The 15148-nt window shown below is 39.8% G+C and overlaps 1 protein-coding gene across 6 annotated transcripts in view; it reads right to left on the bottom strand.

Moving 5' to 3' along the window:
* Positions 1-6337: 6337 nt before the first annotated feature.
* Positions 6338-15148, bottom strand: part of gria1a (glutamate receptor, ionotropic, AMPA 1a) — a 55810-nt gene continuing 46999 nt past the window's right edge. For 2 of the 6 annotated variants that reach the window (XM_058063612.1, XM_058063611.1), the window contains exons 15-16: positions 12451-12740; positions 9430-9576 (exon numbers count right to left, since the gene is read on the bottom strand). In XM_058063612.1, the coding sequence (XP_057919595.1) occupies positions 12471-12740 (270 nt within the window). In that variant the 3' untranslated portion in view covers positions 9430-9576; positions 12451-12470. Of the gene's footprint in view, positions 9577-12450; positions 12741-15148 lie in introns of those variants that run through there. The other 4 variants (XM_058063609.1, XM_058063608.1, XR_009120891.1 and 1 more) reach the window with 4 other exon arrangements.

Raw genomic sequence — 15148 nt, 5'->3', positions numbered from 1 at the left:
TTTGGAGGCTATAAATTCATGAACAAACTCCAGAATTATGTTTTGTCTCTATGAGGACAGAGTATTGCATTGCTTATTTACTTGACTTTCACTATCACTTTTCCAAATATCATGAACTGTAATGGTTGTTTGACTTTCCACAGAATCTAAAATACCCCTAAAATGCTTGACATTTCACCCAGAAAACTTTATTAAATTGTTTGTATGCTTGACATTTATCCTGCAACATGCTGCCACCATCAGCCTCATAACATGTACATATATTCTGTACAGCGGATGGATGAAAGTATGGATACATGCCTTGTAATGAATTCATATATCAATCAAGGCTTTAAGGCTCTCAAATCCAATTTCTTCAGTCCACAGTCCCACAATTTTGTGGGATTCCAACAGGACCAAGTCTTTCTCATTTGAGAAATGTGCACCTTCAGGTCGATACAGCGTAATCAGCCTTGTTAATCGCCATCTTGTGATTTTGCCCATGAAATGTTAAGTTCCTGCTGTCATTGCAGAGTATAATGCACCCCAGGAGGCTGTGTGATTTAAGTTGTTGCACAGCAAATTTTCGTCTCCTAGATAAGGTAGTGTTTGGATTGAAGCCCCAGAGCCCAAAGCACTTTATAGCTCAATTCCTTATTACAACAAATCCTATAACAGAAAAACAACATGAGGGAAAGAAAAGAATCAGTGCACACTGGGACTTAATTCTATTTTTTATGTTTGGTTGTCACGGGGCTGGAAAAGTCGTCCTTGGGTACGATGACATCAGTAATCTGTTAATTATTCAAATCACTGTGTGACAATGGCTTGTTGGAAGATACAGTGTTTTTTAACACTGATGTGTGCACCTCACTCACACTCACAATCAAGGACTAGTCACAAAAATCTCTTCTGTGCTGGTTAGCGTGTGTAGCTACTCTATAGGACACCACAACTCTATACAAATGGCCGAAAAATGAGCTTAATAGGTCTCCTTTAAATGGCGATAACTGCTGGTAACTTGTTTACGCAAAAATATAACCATTGGTCAAAACACAGTGCACACACACACATGGACACACCCACCCTCAAAAGATTTACATTTGCAGCAGATATGAACATGTAGCATAGGATTTGGGAACATATGAGAGGAGGACAGCAGAAAAGACAGATTGCATGAATAATTTAGGACTGAAGTGAGAAGCCTCATAGACCTCTGAATCACCACCAATGACAGCTGTCTGCTCCGCTCTCATCTTTTTAACACATATATTTTTTTTACCATAAATTATATGGGGGGTGCAGGCACAGGGGGGTGTAACTGGGCTCCACCAATTTCTCAAAGGATACCTTGACAAAGTTTGGGTCTAGGTTGGATGCCAACCGTTGTTTGGTGCCTTTGTTTTGAAGTCCTGTTTTGATGCCAGTGTTGTCTTGAGAAGAATAATGCTGGCTGGAGGAAAGGAGGAAGCGTGGATGGAGCTCTCTCTGTGTGGGGTTTGCATCTTCTCCCATGGCTGGGATTCAATGAGTTCATGACAAACAGGTAAAACCGTGTGCACTTTGAAGTGAGTACAAAGCAGCTGCACATTACGGCAAACAGGAAACAGAATGCCAAAATAAGAGTACAAAACAGCAAACGTCGAATGAAAGCCAAAACCAAAGTCTAACTGGTCATGCTGAGCATAACATAACGCACTAGTTATGCAAGGGCAGACTAATACATCTTCCTTTAATATGTTCAAAATCACACAATCATTTTGTCAGTGTTTTTTCTATAATCTTTATTAGAAGCGTGGATTTGTGAAATGCATCCAAATGAATCACATTAAAGAAGCATAATGTGGTCATTACACTACATTAGTTTGAGGGAAGATCTGCTGCCTGCATCGTTATCAGTTGATATCAATATTGGTAATGAAGATATCTTTTGTCACATTATTCTTTAGACTACAAACTTAATCAACAGCATGCTGGCTGCAGGCAAGTAGTGCAATCCATGTTTTTTTCAAGTTACAATCCAACAGTTGACTGCACACAATTGTTCAATGAAACAATGAACTGATGATTATGCCCATCCCTATCTGATACAAAACATTATTAATCATTACAACAACATTTTGCCTTCAGCATTTGGGGGTACGCTACGTTTAATTTGAATTAGGGAGGCATGTGGCAAAAGACAATCAAGTGCAGACATTCTAAATCCCACAAGATTTGCTTTAATCTCCATGTCTTTTTTGTTTAATATTGACTTTTTTTTTTATTAAAAAGGATTAAAAAGGCACCAAACATAGTTCAGTGATTAGCCCAGCATTCCATTCCTGTAACGTACTGATGGATCGGCAGGTGGACCTACTGTAATCTGCATTTTCAAGCTGGCCCTTGTCGCTTTTCAAAGAGTAAGTTGAACGTTTATGAGAGTTGGTGGCCTGTGATTGTGTTTTAATGAAAGAATGACTGTGGTGGGGAGATAAGGCACCCATTTCAGGCTGAGAAGTCCTCGGTGGGATTAGAATAATCATCAAAAAACGCCCTGTCTTTAAAAAAAAAAAAAAATCACAATAGGCCACGGCTGCTCCTGTGATCCTTCCCTCTTCTCGCGATCATCCCTCCATCCACCATCGAGCTAATTGACATTCAGGTTTGATGGTCCATTGCTTGCACAGAAATGTGACATTTCCTCTCATCACTTTGCAGCGAGCCAAATGTGTCGTTTTGCAGATTAGAGAGGGATGCTGAGGAAACGTGAACATGGGGGTAGTGTGGAGAGAACATGTCAGAGATGTGACAAAGTGAGGGGGCACTGGCAGAGAAGAAAGACAGGAGACAGAAATAAATAGGCAGCTCGAGATGCATAATGAGGCATCTAATAAATACATTAATGCAAACGGATGTTAATGAGACATTCACATATACAGCCAGCCTTGATTTTAGCGTCTTGTTTTTATTTATATGCTAGCAAATCAACTGAGTTGCATTTGGAAAATCAGCAAGCAAATTAGAACTTCAAATCAAGGTGCCAGACAATGCCAAATGGTAATGTGGCATTAAGACATGATGGACTAAACAATGCAATGTGCACCAAGTCTGGAGAAATTCATATCCAAATCACAGCGAGTACCCACTACATGCTGACACATCGCACTCGAAATGCACACACACCCTATTTCAGACAATTAGAGCATCTGTGCACAATGTATGACTAAATAATTCTATTTTTGTTTGATGCGACTTTTTAAGTCATGTCTGCAACGGTGAAGGGAAATTATTTCTGAAATCTGATTGGTTGGTTCCATGTGACATGGGCCAGCACTCCTGATTCTGAAGGCCCTGGGCAAATAACATTGTATGACACATACACATACAGTACAAGCCAAAATAATGTAATACACACATACACTACCAGAAGCAGTAGAGCCAAGAGATACATTATGAAATGAATGTAATAAACTGCAATTATTAATTCATTCACTTTCTATGTTGCTTAATCCTCACCAGGGTTGCTGACCCCTATCGCAGGGGTACGCTCTGGACTAGTGACCAGTCAAGGCACAATTTAATACATTTACAGTTTAAATGAAGACAATTTTGTGAAACCAATACTAGGATTAGTGTATCAAAGAGTCATTTCTTAAGTGTTGTCACATGAATATATATTAAAATATTTGTACAAATGTGAGGGATGTACTCACTTCTGTGAGGTACTGCATACAGTAGCCAATAGAGTATACAGTATAGTACATACTTTACAGTATTGCATCATTATAATGATCAAATAAAAAATATAATAATTGAAGTTTCAGTTGAAAAAATGTTTGCATTGGACCTCCACAAGAGAGATTTTATAACTTCCATGCATGCTTATATACACTTTTCCTGATCTAATCTCACTGTGCACCCACATGGTGAATTGTGATTTGTTTTTAATAAAATTGTTCCGTTAGCTCAACGTGTGTGACAGAGAGCCAAATAGAAAGCAGTGATGTATTTCAAGGTGCTGAAGTGATTAATATTGACACCGGTGGCAAACTAGTCCCACAAACTGGCACAATCACACACACTGAAACACAAATATATAGTCTTGGACCCTCTAAACAATTATCAAGCACCAAAAAAACTAGCTGCGATAAAGTCACAAAAGCCTGCAAGTCACATTGACGTGTGAGCATTAACACTGCCTTATTTGAGTCTCTTTAAATGCCGTTTAAATCAGATTGGCTAATGTTGATGCGTGTGTTTATGTGACAGAGGAAGAGAGGGAGGAAATGATGGAGAGAGTGAGAGTTAGCTTGTGGCCTCCCTCTTCAGGGAGAGGGGATTATGTTTCTCTGCTTGTCATGTGTTCTGACATTCAGAATGTTATTAAACTTCAATAGGCTGAGCTCAGGGTTCACTGATTACTCGAACTGTGGCTGAATCCATTATTCAGCTTTTACTTCACACACGTTTGGCCAAATCACAATCGCACCTGCTTGCTTTATGCACTAATGCATACACCTAGAGTACACTCACACGTGCATGCACACTTTTCCATACTGTATATTACATAAACCAGATGTTCTCCATTCTCTGTCATTGTATCTGTGAAAAATGTCGGATAATGCGCCTGTTTTGGTAGGTTTGATTTGTGTGCTTGATAAATATGCATATCCAGCTTTCAGGAATGAGAAAGCTGAATGTCTTATAAATGTTTCTTTTGTGATTGTCTTTGAACCGAAAAAAACAAAGGCTATTGCCTGCGATTTACTGGCGACTAATCCAGGGTGCACCCCACCGCTCATAAGAAATAATCTGGGATAGGCTCCAGCATACCCCCGTGACCCAAGTGAGGATAAGCGACATTGAAAATGGATGGATGCTGAAAAGGCTACTGCCCACCCACTGTCCTCCAACCTACAATTCCAACCTTACAGAGTGACATACTATACATGTATTACAGTAAAAATGAAATTTCCCACAATAGAGGGTATTTCCCGCTGCATACTTTTTGGCCCATCCACAAGGTTGGCTGCTACGTGCAGGGAAGCTCTCTAACTTTGATCACTGTTGAAAGTGGCCCTGCTCCATAATCCCCTCATCTATCATTCTGTCTGAGGTGATGTGGGCTGCCATACATCTCTCCTCCACTCCCTCTCCTCCTTCTTTCTGTCTCTAGCGCTTGTTTACAACCTCCATCCATCTTCCCCTCAAGGCGTCACATGCCTCCCACCTCCAAGATGGACAGATAGGAGACAGACGAGGGACATTTCAGGCCACTGAAACACATCGAAGGTTGCAGCAATACAACTTTTCTGTTTAAAAATAAAAAAAAAACAAGGACAGCACATCTATAAAAAATGTGCCGTCCTAAGATGAACTGTCTTGTCCAGACATTTCTGGGGTCATTGTCAAAGACATGGAGGGTCCAGAATGGATAATTACTCATCATAACCTCATACGCTTTCATTTACTCAGCAATATAACTGTATTACTGGTTATAAATCAGCAGTCAATAGTGAAGACTGCACATCTTGATGAGTGTATTGACCACTGAGGTACGGAAGCAGTATTTAAGATGTGCTGCCTCCAGTAACAATGTCCACCTGCACTCTGTAGTTGGTAATTTATAGCCATTTAGCATCCAAAGAGTGTCTTGCTCAAGGACATTCCGGCATGTGGAGTGAAAGAGTTTCTGTGTTGTGGGCCGTCATTGCATAGTTGGTTAAAAGGGAAAAAGAGGGGAAACTTGTTGCATGTCCCACATCTTCCCACCCAGGCTCCACAGACTGGAGAGGTCACTCAAAGTGTGGTCCTGTGGTCTCCAGAAACCGAAGGTTGCAAGAGATGCCAATCAAGCAGAGTGACAGACAGAACAACATGGCAGAAGGTACGTAATTAACATGTTGGCGTTCATACATTTTGGATTGATCTCTGTGACATGATTTTGGTTTTCCTTGATTATTAATTATGTTGTCATCCATGAAGATTTTCAACCAAGATGGGATGTGTGATTGAAGCGTTCCCCAATCGTGTGATGAGTGATGTCGATACTTATCCGTCAGTGTTTTTATACATGAAAATGATTCAAAACTGTAAATATATGAAGGTGGTGTGAAATCAAATGTTGTCATCTTTATCAGTGATGAGGACCATTAAATCCAACTTTTTTCCCCCCACAGCTTCAAGCTATTGCAGGTCCTCCCATTTTTTTTTCACGTCAGACAGAATGCCAGAGATTAGTTTTTGGATCACTGCACTCCTTTCAGAGCCAGACAGCGCATCACCCTTCTTTGCAGCTAATATCTGACATTCTATCCCATTTGCTGAAGGAGCGAAGTGTAATATACTACCAGGGCTACTACAAAAAACACAAATGTACATGAACAAACACACATCGTTTATTCCTTTATTCTGTTACAAAAGCGTGATGACTTCCTTCCAGAACACTTTGGTTAGAAAAAAATATTTCTCAAAAAAATTCACCTCCTTTGAACACTTTTATTAACTGATGTTTTGATTTTGAAATTCTTATACACCTTTTTTTTTTTTTTTAGTAAAAAACAAACAGAAAAAGAACGATAAACCTTTCTTGTGATGAAACTATGATTAGATTCCAAGACGGATATATTCAAATGGTGTTAAAATACTAGCACTTAAAAATACAAACAGAAAATCATTGTTAAACCTGAACAATAAAATGAAAAAGAAACCCAAACTGGATCTGAACATTAGTTTCTACAGATAATTCCACATGGCATATTTTGTTTTACACCATTCAAAGTGTAAAACACCAGCAACCCAACTCTCTTCTATGTACAAACACTGAGTCTTTTTTTTAATTTCTATTTTTTATATAAATCTGTAATGGCATATAAAACATCTCTCTGAAGGCGAAGCCTCCTCTGAGGAGCACTGCGCTGTGTCCTAATTAATAAACCAGCACAAGAAGACGCAGAGATGGGAGGGAGAAAAGTAGTCACGCAGTTCAGGTACACTGAGGCATGTTTGCAAACAAACGTTTGAGAGAGGAAGTCCTTTGTATATACATAAGAAGTGGTGATATGTACGATTTGGGTAAACACTTGATGCCTATTTCTCCATCTTAAAAATATGTATTCAATTTGGTACCATGTTTGTAAAGCAGAAAATGAAGGTGACAACAATGCACGTCTCATAGAGGAGGAAGGGATGGTCAAATGTGGGCGGTACTTTAAATGTGACAGCTGACATCCAAGAACACACCCAGCAACAACCTTCCACTGACCTTCAGGTAAAATCACAGCTTTAGGTATGAACAATGTGCAATGTACAATGTATTCCAGGGCTTGTACGCTGATAAATGACTGTAATTTCATGTTTTCATGTACCAGCCTTCTGCTTTCATCTACTGTCTGTTTCCTGACATTCCACTGGAGGAACTGTTCAAGTGGAGCGAGGACATGCGATAAGGTAAGTGGAAAATGGCGAAATGAATTAAAAAAAAAAAAAAAAAGAACATTGTCTGAATTGCTTCTACCTGTGATACACTGCAAATAAATTGTCACCTGCCTGGACAATTTCTACCTATAGACATCGACAACATTGTGTTTCTTGATGTTTGTATCATAATGAGGCCCCATAAAATACAAAAAAAAAGAATACTATAAATGTGACTAAAAATCTAAATTTTTTTTGTGGGTAATATAATAATAAAAACGTCTAATTATATTCCATGTTATCTGTAGGGGTGTAACGATTCATCTACTACATTGATGTATATTGATGTATGATCCAATTACATTGATCCGTCTTTGGCAAGGAATAGGTTTCCTTATGAAAAAAAAAAAAAAAACAACAGGACTTCATGAAAGGTCACCTGCACTATCCAGTATCCAGGTATTTTATTCACAGTCACACTAGTTGATTTTTTGGCTACTGAATTGATTTAAAATCACTTAATCATTTTGGTACATATCGTTCTAACTGAACAACTATCATCCTTGAATCAAATCAGGAACCACGAATCATGACCCAAATCGAATCATTATTAAAATGAATCGTTACACCCCTAGCTAATCGAAATTTAAAGACTTACTTTTATTAATAAGTGAATTGCATTTAAAAATTCAAGAAAAATTTGAATTTTTAACAATAAAATCCCAGTAAAAATACCCCCCCCCCCAAAAAAAAATCACATTAGTCATGAAATAAATTAGTGCAATCTTAAATTTGGAAGGAATTATTTTAAAATTAGATTGCCTAATATTTATTGGAATGTTTACTAAAATGACAATTTCAGTAACGGTATTGGAATTATTTGAAAGTGGGCCACCTGCAATGTGCAAAGGAAATTACGTGTGACTGGCGGCACTTCCCATTTCATCAAAAGTGAACACAGCACAAAAGACATCACAGAATCGATAAGAGCAACGGATTTAACAATATTTCCAGCAACCTTTTCTCCTGGTTCTTTCTGGAGCCAATCTCTGTTATTTGATGTGTACCTGTACTGCTAATAGATTTCAGAGTATAGCAGTGGGTATGCTGGGAATGTCGTAGCAGCAGAATACAGTGTAAGGTCACTCATATTTTGCGCCAGTGTGCCTTCTCTGTCATCACACATATTGTTTAAAAAACAACAACAGAGTGTGTGTCCATACAAATAATGGTGCTATGGCACAAAGACAAGGCATGATGTGTTACATGAAGTGTAGCAGCAATGCATGTTTTCTTCTGGCCTGGCCAAGCACTGCGGCTTCAGACAGCCTTTAATGGAGAGTGAATCAACTCAACCACACTTTTCACATTATACAGCAGTGCAAACCATACTGATACCTGGCTATGCTACACAGAGCACTTGGTCCTCCCAAAGTGTAAAAGAGTGAAACGTGTGCAGGCATGGCTCCAAAAATAACAAACCAAAACATTAAATGAAATCATCATAGCAAGTGTTTGTCCTCGTCACATCTGTGCAAAGACACCATCAGCCACCGGAAAGCATCTAGGTAGTACAAGGTCAGCAGTAGAGGTGAAAATATTGCACACACAAACAAACAACTCCATCCAAATGGCACAACGCAGGCGTCACACTTAAGGTTGAAGTTCTTTTCTTTTTGCGCCACAGAAATGAACACTGTAAAAAATGGAAAATCACACCCAGTTTCTTTATTGCAGCACACTTCCCTTCTTCTCTCACCTTTTTTTTTTTTTTACATTGCAAATATCCACGTATTAAAAAAAATGTCATGAGTCTCTTTCACTTGTAAGGAGTTTGTTTGAAGAGTGCATTTTGGCAGTAAGTTAAATCTCGTTCCAGTCGGGCACAGCCAGAATAGATGGGTCAAATCACATAGCCATGACTTTTTTCTTTTTTTTTTTTTTTCCGGGGAGGTCATCAGAGTCTTGTACTCTTCCTGTCCCACCCGACTTACATCCTGCCCTCCCCTTCCCCAAAACCGAGTGATGTGATCACATGCCAGAGGCACCCAGTCCCATGCTGGCGGTGTGGCTCATGCACGGCAGCGTCTGAATGGTTTTGGGGAAGTCGTGGGTGAGGAGGCGTCCATTCTCTCCTCCGCTCCCGTTACCGCTCATTCTGGTCAGGGTGGAACAGCGCATGGCGTCGTTGATGGATTGCTGTTGGGTGATAAGACATATTCCAATTAGACTGCAGACTGGAGAAATGACATCACACAGGCAAGTAGTTACTGTACTTTGAGCGTAATCCTTACATTTTGAGCAGGGTATTTTGCACTTTATATCACTGATATGAGTGGATGTTGCTATGTAAGCGCCAATGAATTACACTGCAAAACGTGGAATCTAAGCAAGATTAGTAAACGGATATATCAAGCTAAAAAATAACTTTTTACCATTACAGTAATCCAAATTTCGCAGGGTACAATCATTCACTGGTTGAAATAATGTCGGAATGAGCATTTTAAAAATGTTTCAAGAGCTCAATTAAATTGGAACTTAAATAAATCTTGTCAACACAATAGGTATGACTTAAGGTAAGCAAATTGGTGCAACAAAGTAAGAAAATACACAAGTTTAGTATTTTTCCCTTGAATTCTGAAGATTTAATCGTGCTGAAATTGCCGTTTCTGCAGTGGCAGGACATTTCCGAGTCACAGGCTTCTGGTATGTGTCAGTCAATCATGGCCCTGAGTCTCCTGAATCAGAATTCTTTATCATCTCAAGACATAAATTGGACAACTGTATGTTTCCAACTGGGTGAGAAGAATTTGGGGAACTAATTTGGAAACTTAAGCCTCCTCTGTGACCTGTGATGTCAAAATCGGAGAAGCAATTCTCATAGACCACATCCACATTTCCTTAATTTCCTTTCTGATGCAGATCCTTTTGACGTTGTGGCTTGATTTTGAGTCTGATCGTCAGCTGTGAGGCCTTGCTGTTGGAATCATATCCTGTCAGCTGAATTGACTGAATGCAAGCGTAAAACTGAAGGGAGTTGGAATGTTAAACCACCTTGCTTGCTGATGTGAATCAAAGTCCAGGAGCAGCAGAGAAAGGCGTGGGTAGTAAAAGGCGAGTTAAATCTTCATTCATTGGGTTAATTACTCCATTAGGAGGTGTCCTGCAGTAACAACCACAAGCTTCGAATGTGGCTTAATGCTGTCTGTGATGGCCGGCGATTTAAGAGCTGATTAATTCTGGACAAAGGTACCAAGATCTGTCGGAACCGCCGGGTGTTGCACGGCAACTGGAGAATCACTCTAATTGGAACGGCGTTGTTGTTGCTTTCAAGCCAAACAGCATAAAGGCACCGCGGCTTAAAGGGCTTCTTGCCAATCTCATCAGCATACTGATCAGGTGGCCCTTTGTACACTGATTAAAACAGAGAGAAACGACTCCCATGAAGAAGATCCCTCCTCGTTTAGATCCTGCTGTGCATTTTCTGCTGTTTACAAGAAGGAAGTAGGGTATTTTCATGTCGGAGGAACGGATCAGAGGTGTGTAAGGTGACTGATATCGTCATTGAACGAAGGCGAAACCTTCAGCCTGATGGGGAAAATAAATATTGCAACAAATGCAATAAGTTAGAAGGTTCTATGCTAAAGCAGTGATGGAACACAGGTCTGCTTTATGGTATACAGATAAAGGATGTTCACCACAATGGGCCCTGAATTGCGAGACAAGAGCAGAAGGAGCAGGGGACACATTTATTCAGAGCGACAGAGGTAGACAGATGCACCACTGTAATTTAAATTGCCTTTTTACCTGTCTTAAGCTTCTGTATGTTGTGTGTGTGCGCATGTGTGGACTCACCGCGCACTTAATTAGGTACACCTCCATCGAATGACATCCAATACAAGAGCTGTATCACAAACTACTATTCATCGTACTAAGAGGTTTTAGTAAATTATTCAGTAAATTGCTTAATAACATTTTATTTTATTTATATTATTATTATATTTATTATATTATATTTATTATGCAATAATATAAAATAATACACACTTAAATGTTTGTGCCCTCTGGGTCATTTTCATTGGCCGGCCTCTCCTGGGAAGATTCACTATTGTTCCATGTTTTCACCATTTGTGGATAATGGCTCTCACTGTGGTTTGCTGGAGTCCCAAAGCTTTAGAAATGGCTTTATAACCTGATGAGGACCAATCAGTTTTTCACACAGGGCCATCTCGGTTTGGATTTTTTTTTCTCCCTTAATCATAAAAAGTTTCATTTAAAAAGTGCATTTTGTGTTGTCATTGACTGATAGTTCAATTAGTTTGATGACCTGAAAGATTTAATTGTGACAAAGAGAAATCTGAAACACTTTTCCACACCACTGTATATGTGGAGTAGTGCGGCATAGACCAAGAAATAATGAATAAAATTTTGGTGTGTATCCAGGATTTGTGTCAATTCTGTTTTGCTAGGCAGTGTCCTTCTCACTGGATCGTCATTGTCATTTTGATACAGCTCTTGAATTTGATCTCATTAGTTTGTAAAGGTGTACCTTAAAGTTTACCCTAAAGGGATAAGTGATTGCGTCACTTCAGACCTTGGCTGGATTTGCACTACTTGGTTCAAGTGTCGCCATTTGCATTTGTAGAGGTAGTTTAAAGAGAGAGAGAGAGAGAGAGAAAACAGTGGAATCTGATATCTTATATCTATATCTATATCTGTTTTTGTAGTAAATACAGTGTAAATCCAGCCTTAGAGAAGGTACTCTGAGTTTACGTGCTGTAAAGTAAAGGAATTCTGGACTAACATATTTGGAACGATTGTATGCTTTGATGCTAAAACTTAAACAGATGTAAGGGCAATTTGAAATTACGTGATTGAGGACATCTGCAGGCCATCGGTAACAAGAAGACTTAGCGAGGGAGCGGCAGAAGGAGAAAGAGGTACAGGAGAGCATTTGCACTGCGGTGGAAGCCGTGAAAGGCCCTACTGTGGTCACGGTTAGATGGGCGGGGGATGAGGAGGCGGATGACATCATCATCATCATCATCATGGCTTAATCACAGCGTTTCCTACCCCGTGGCTGTGCTCTGCCCTTATATCTTAACAGTGTTGTTGGCGTACAGGCCGTAGCTCTGCAGCTCTGTGTAGGGGGCGCTAGCACCACTGTCTAAGGCTGAGCAGTGAAAGGCCTGAGCAGCTGAGGCAGCAGCGGCTCGAGCGGTCGACACCTTCATTCGACGTGATTCGGTCCTGGACTTGTAGCAGAACTCCACCAGTGCCACCAGCATGGCCAGGCCCAGGCCGCCGATCAGGATGTAGAAGACTCCGGCCACGTTGCTGAGGCTCAGAGCGCTTGTCTTGTCCTGGATGGAGCGAGACCAAAGGGGAGAGCCAATTAGTGAGATTTTGGAGCAGAGCAACAGACAGCATTTAAAGCTACACACGTATGACTGACTGAGGACATTCTCATTCACGCAAATGCACACATGAAAGTGAAAGGTAATGCATTACGTACAGTACATAACACACAACCCTGCCGATGAATATTCTCATTCATTCAGGTCATTGTATTGTCAGGGCATCATATTCTTCATCAGTTCCTATCTAGTTCAAACATAGCTAGATCGGACAGACTCGATAGGACAGACTTCAGACTCATCTCAGCAAGTTTCATCAATTTACGCTCAAATACGAGGTGTGACAACTAGAACCGCTATACTGAAAAACTAGAGATAGGACAGACGATAGCAGTCCTAGACAAGACTACATCGACTCTTTGATAGGACAGACTATAGCTGTCCTACCTAGTGTTTCAGGATGATCTGATGAAGCCTGCTCAGATGACTCTCTAGTCTGTCCTAGTTAGAGCCGTCTTATCTAGTCTTTACAGTCTAGAACTGATGAAGTCTGGCCGGATGAGAGACAACAGTCCCTGCCCTGAGAACGCACAACCCTAAACACAATTACTCTAGCATATACACTCCCTGTCCGCAACATTAGGTACTATTATAATAGGACTATAGGATTATATTTAGGATTACCACTACAATCTACAACAACACTGAACGTTTGCAGTTTTGCATTTCCAATACAAACAATTTGTGCTTGCATGAACATGTGTGCCTAATATTGTGAAAAGTGAGTGTATATTAATGCATCCATACAGAACTACACACAGATGAGCTTGACAAATAAAGTGATATAATTTACACAAATACACAAACATTACAATAAAGCCTGTCTCACAAAGCACAGTAGCATAATTTCATTGTCAGTAAGTCTCCCAGAGATAAGGGATCTTAAGTTCTATTGCTATGCCTAAAGAGCAGACACAATCGATGAGAATCACTTCAAGAGAACCACAGGGGAACAGTGTGCCATCGCTACGAGAAGTTGTTGCAATCATGCTAAAGTGATGCTTATAAAGAAGGTTTGCACCACAATGAACTGCATTTTTATCGCAGACTGCAAAGTCTATCCAAGCCAGAGCAGTAACTTATACTGAACTGGTTTCATGAAACAGGCCTACCAAATACTATAAAGTACGTATATTGTACATTTCTAATTAAGTAGTCATGAAATTCTGTTATTTTTATACTATTAATACAATAATTGGCATTGTATTTTGTGAAAGAAAGGACAAACTACAGTGATCCCCCTCCATGATACATGATAGTTCTTGCATCTAACAGAAATCAACAACTTCAGTAATAAACAACACAATAAAAAAAAGCTAACTAGACTTTACTGTCATTGGTCTGTTCTTTGGCATTATATCATGTAATCAAGGTTTTTCTGGCGGGGGGTGTCAAACAATGTCTTCTGAAGGCATGACAGGCTGCAGGTTATCAGTCTGAACACTAACAGCGTGGTAATTTCAGAGTGTAATTCGTCCTGTCAGACAGAATTTACGCTCATCAAATCACCTTCACGGGCTTTTAGAAGCCTCTAAGGATATGTCCCTAAGGCCAAATCCTTAGAAGCATCTGTACAAATATAGCCAAGCAGGGAAAATAATACGTCTTAGTCTGTTTAGTTCTCAAAAAATTGCTGGTTGCCAGGTTGTTTTCTTGGGGGAAGCGAGACTGGTGCCTCTATTTTGTATTTACATAATTAGTCTACAAAAACAAGTGTGGCATTGGTAAGTATTGTAATTATTTTGTAACTTTTTTATCATACCTAGTCTAAGCATAGAATTTACCCAGCATGTATGTACGCTTTTCGATATCCCCATAGTCTATGAGGTGCAGTTACACTGCGTGTTCCACATGTGTTACTTGATTATTTTGCAACATGAGCGAGGTAATCGGTTCGGTTGATGACCTCCTATTGTTTTGTGTTGTGTCAGTAAAATGGCTGTAAATGTCAAGCTCAAGCAAATTGCTGACGAGACACAGCAGCATAAACCAAACTTAATTGATAGCGTCAAAAATAACATTTTTTAGGGGCACCTCAATTACTCATGGTTGTTGGTCATTTAAAAGTGAAGCGGGGGATCAACTGTAGTTATGAATGTTCTCACATGCATTTACTTGGAGACTGGACAAAAAATAAACATGACATTTTTTGGTGGGATATTTTACTAAATGCTACTAAGAACTGTCCCCTCACTGAGATGGAACCTACGCTGCAAATGCAAGTAAACCCTGTGGCTGGCTTGATGCAATTCAAGGTTGCGCTAACAGATTGACAGGGTTTGGATCACACATGCATGCCTGTCTGTGCAGAGACTGGACAGAATGCAAAGGTTGTGACAGAACATGTTCAAAAG

Source organism: Doryrhamphus excisus, chromosome 23 (assembly GCF_030265055.1).
Source record: "Doryrhamphus excisus isolate RoL2022-K1 chromosome 23, RoL_Dexc_1.0, whole genome shotgun sequence".
Classification (NCBI taxonomy): domain Eukaryota; kingdom Metazoa; phylum Chordata; class Actinopteri; order Syngnathiformes; family Syngnathidae; genus Doryrhamphus; species Doryrhamphus excisus.
The sequence above is the reverse complement of the archived record's forward strand: the minus strand, read 5'-3'. Positions and strand labels throughout refer to the sequence as shown.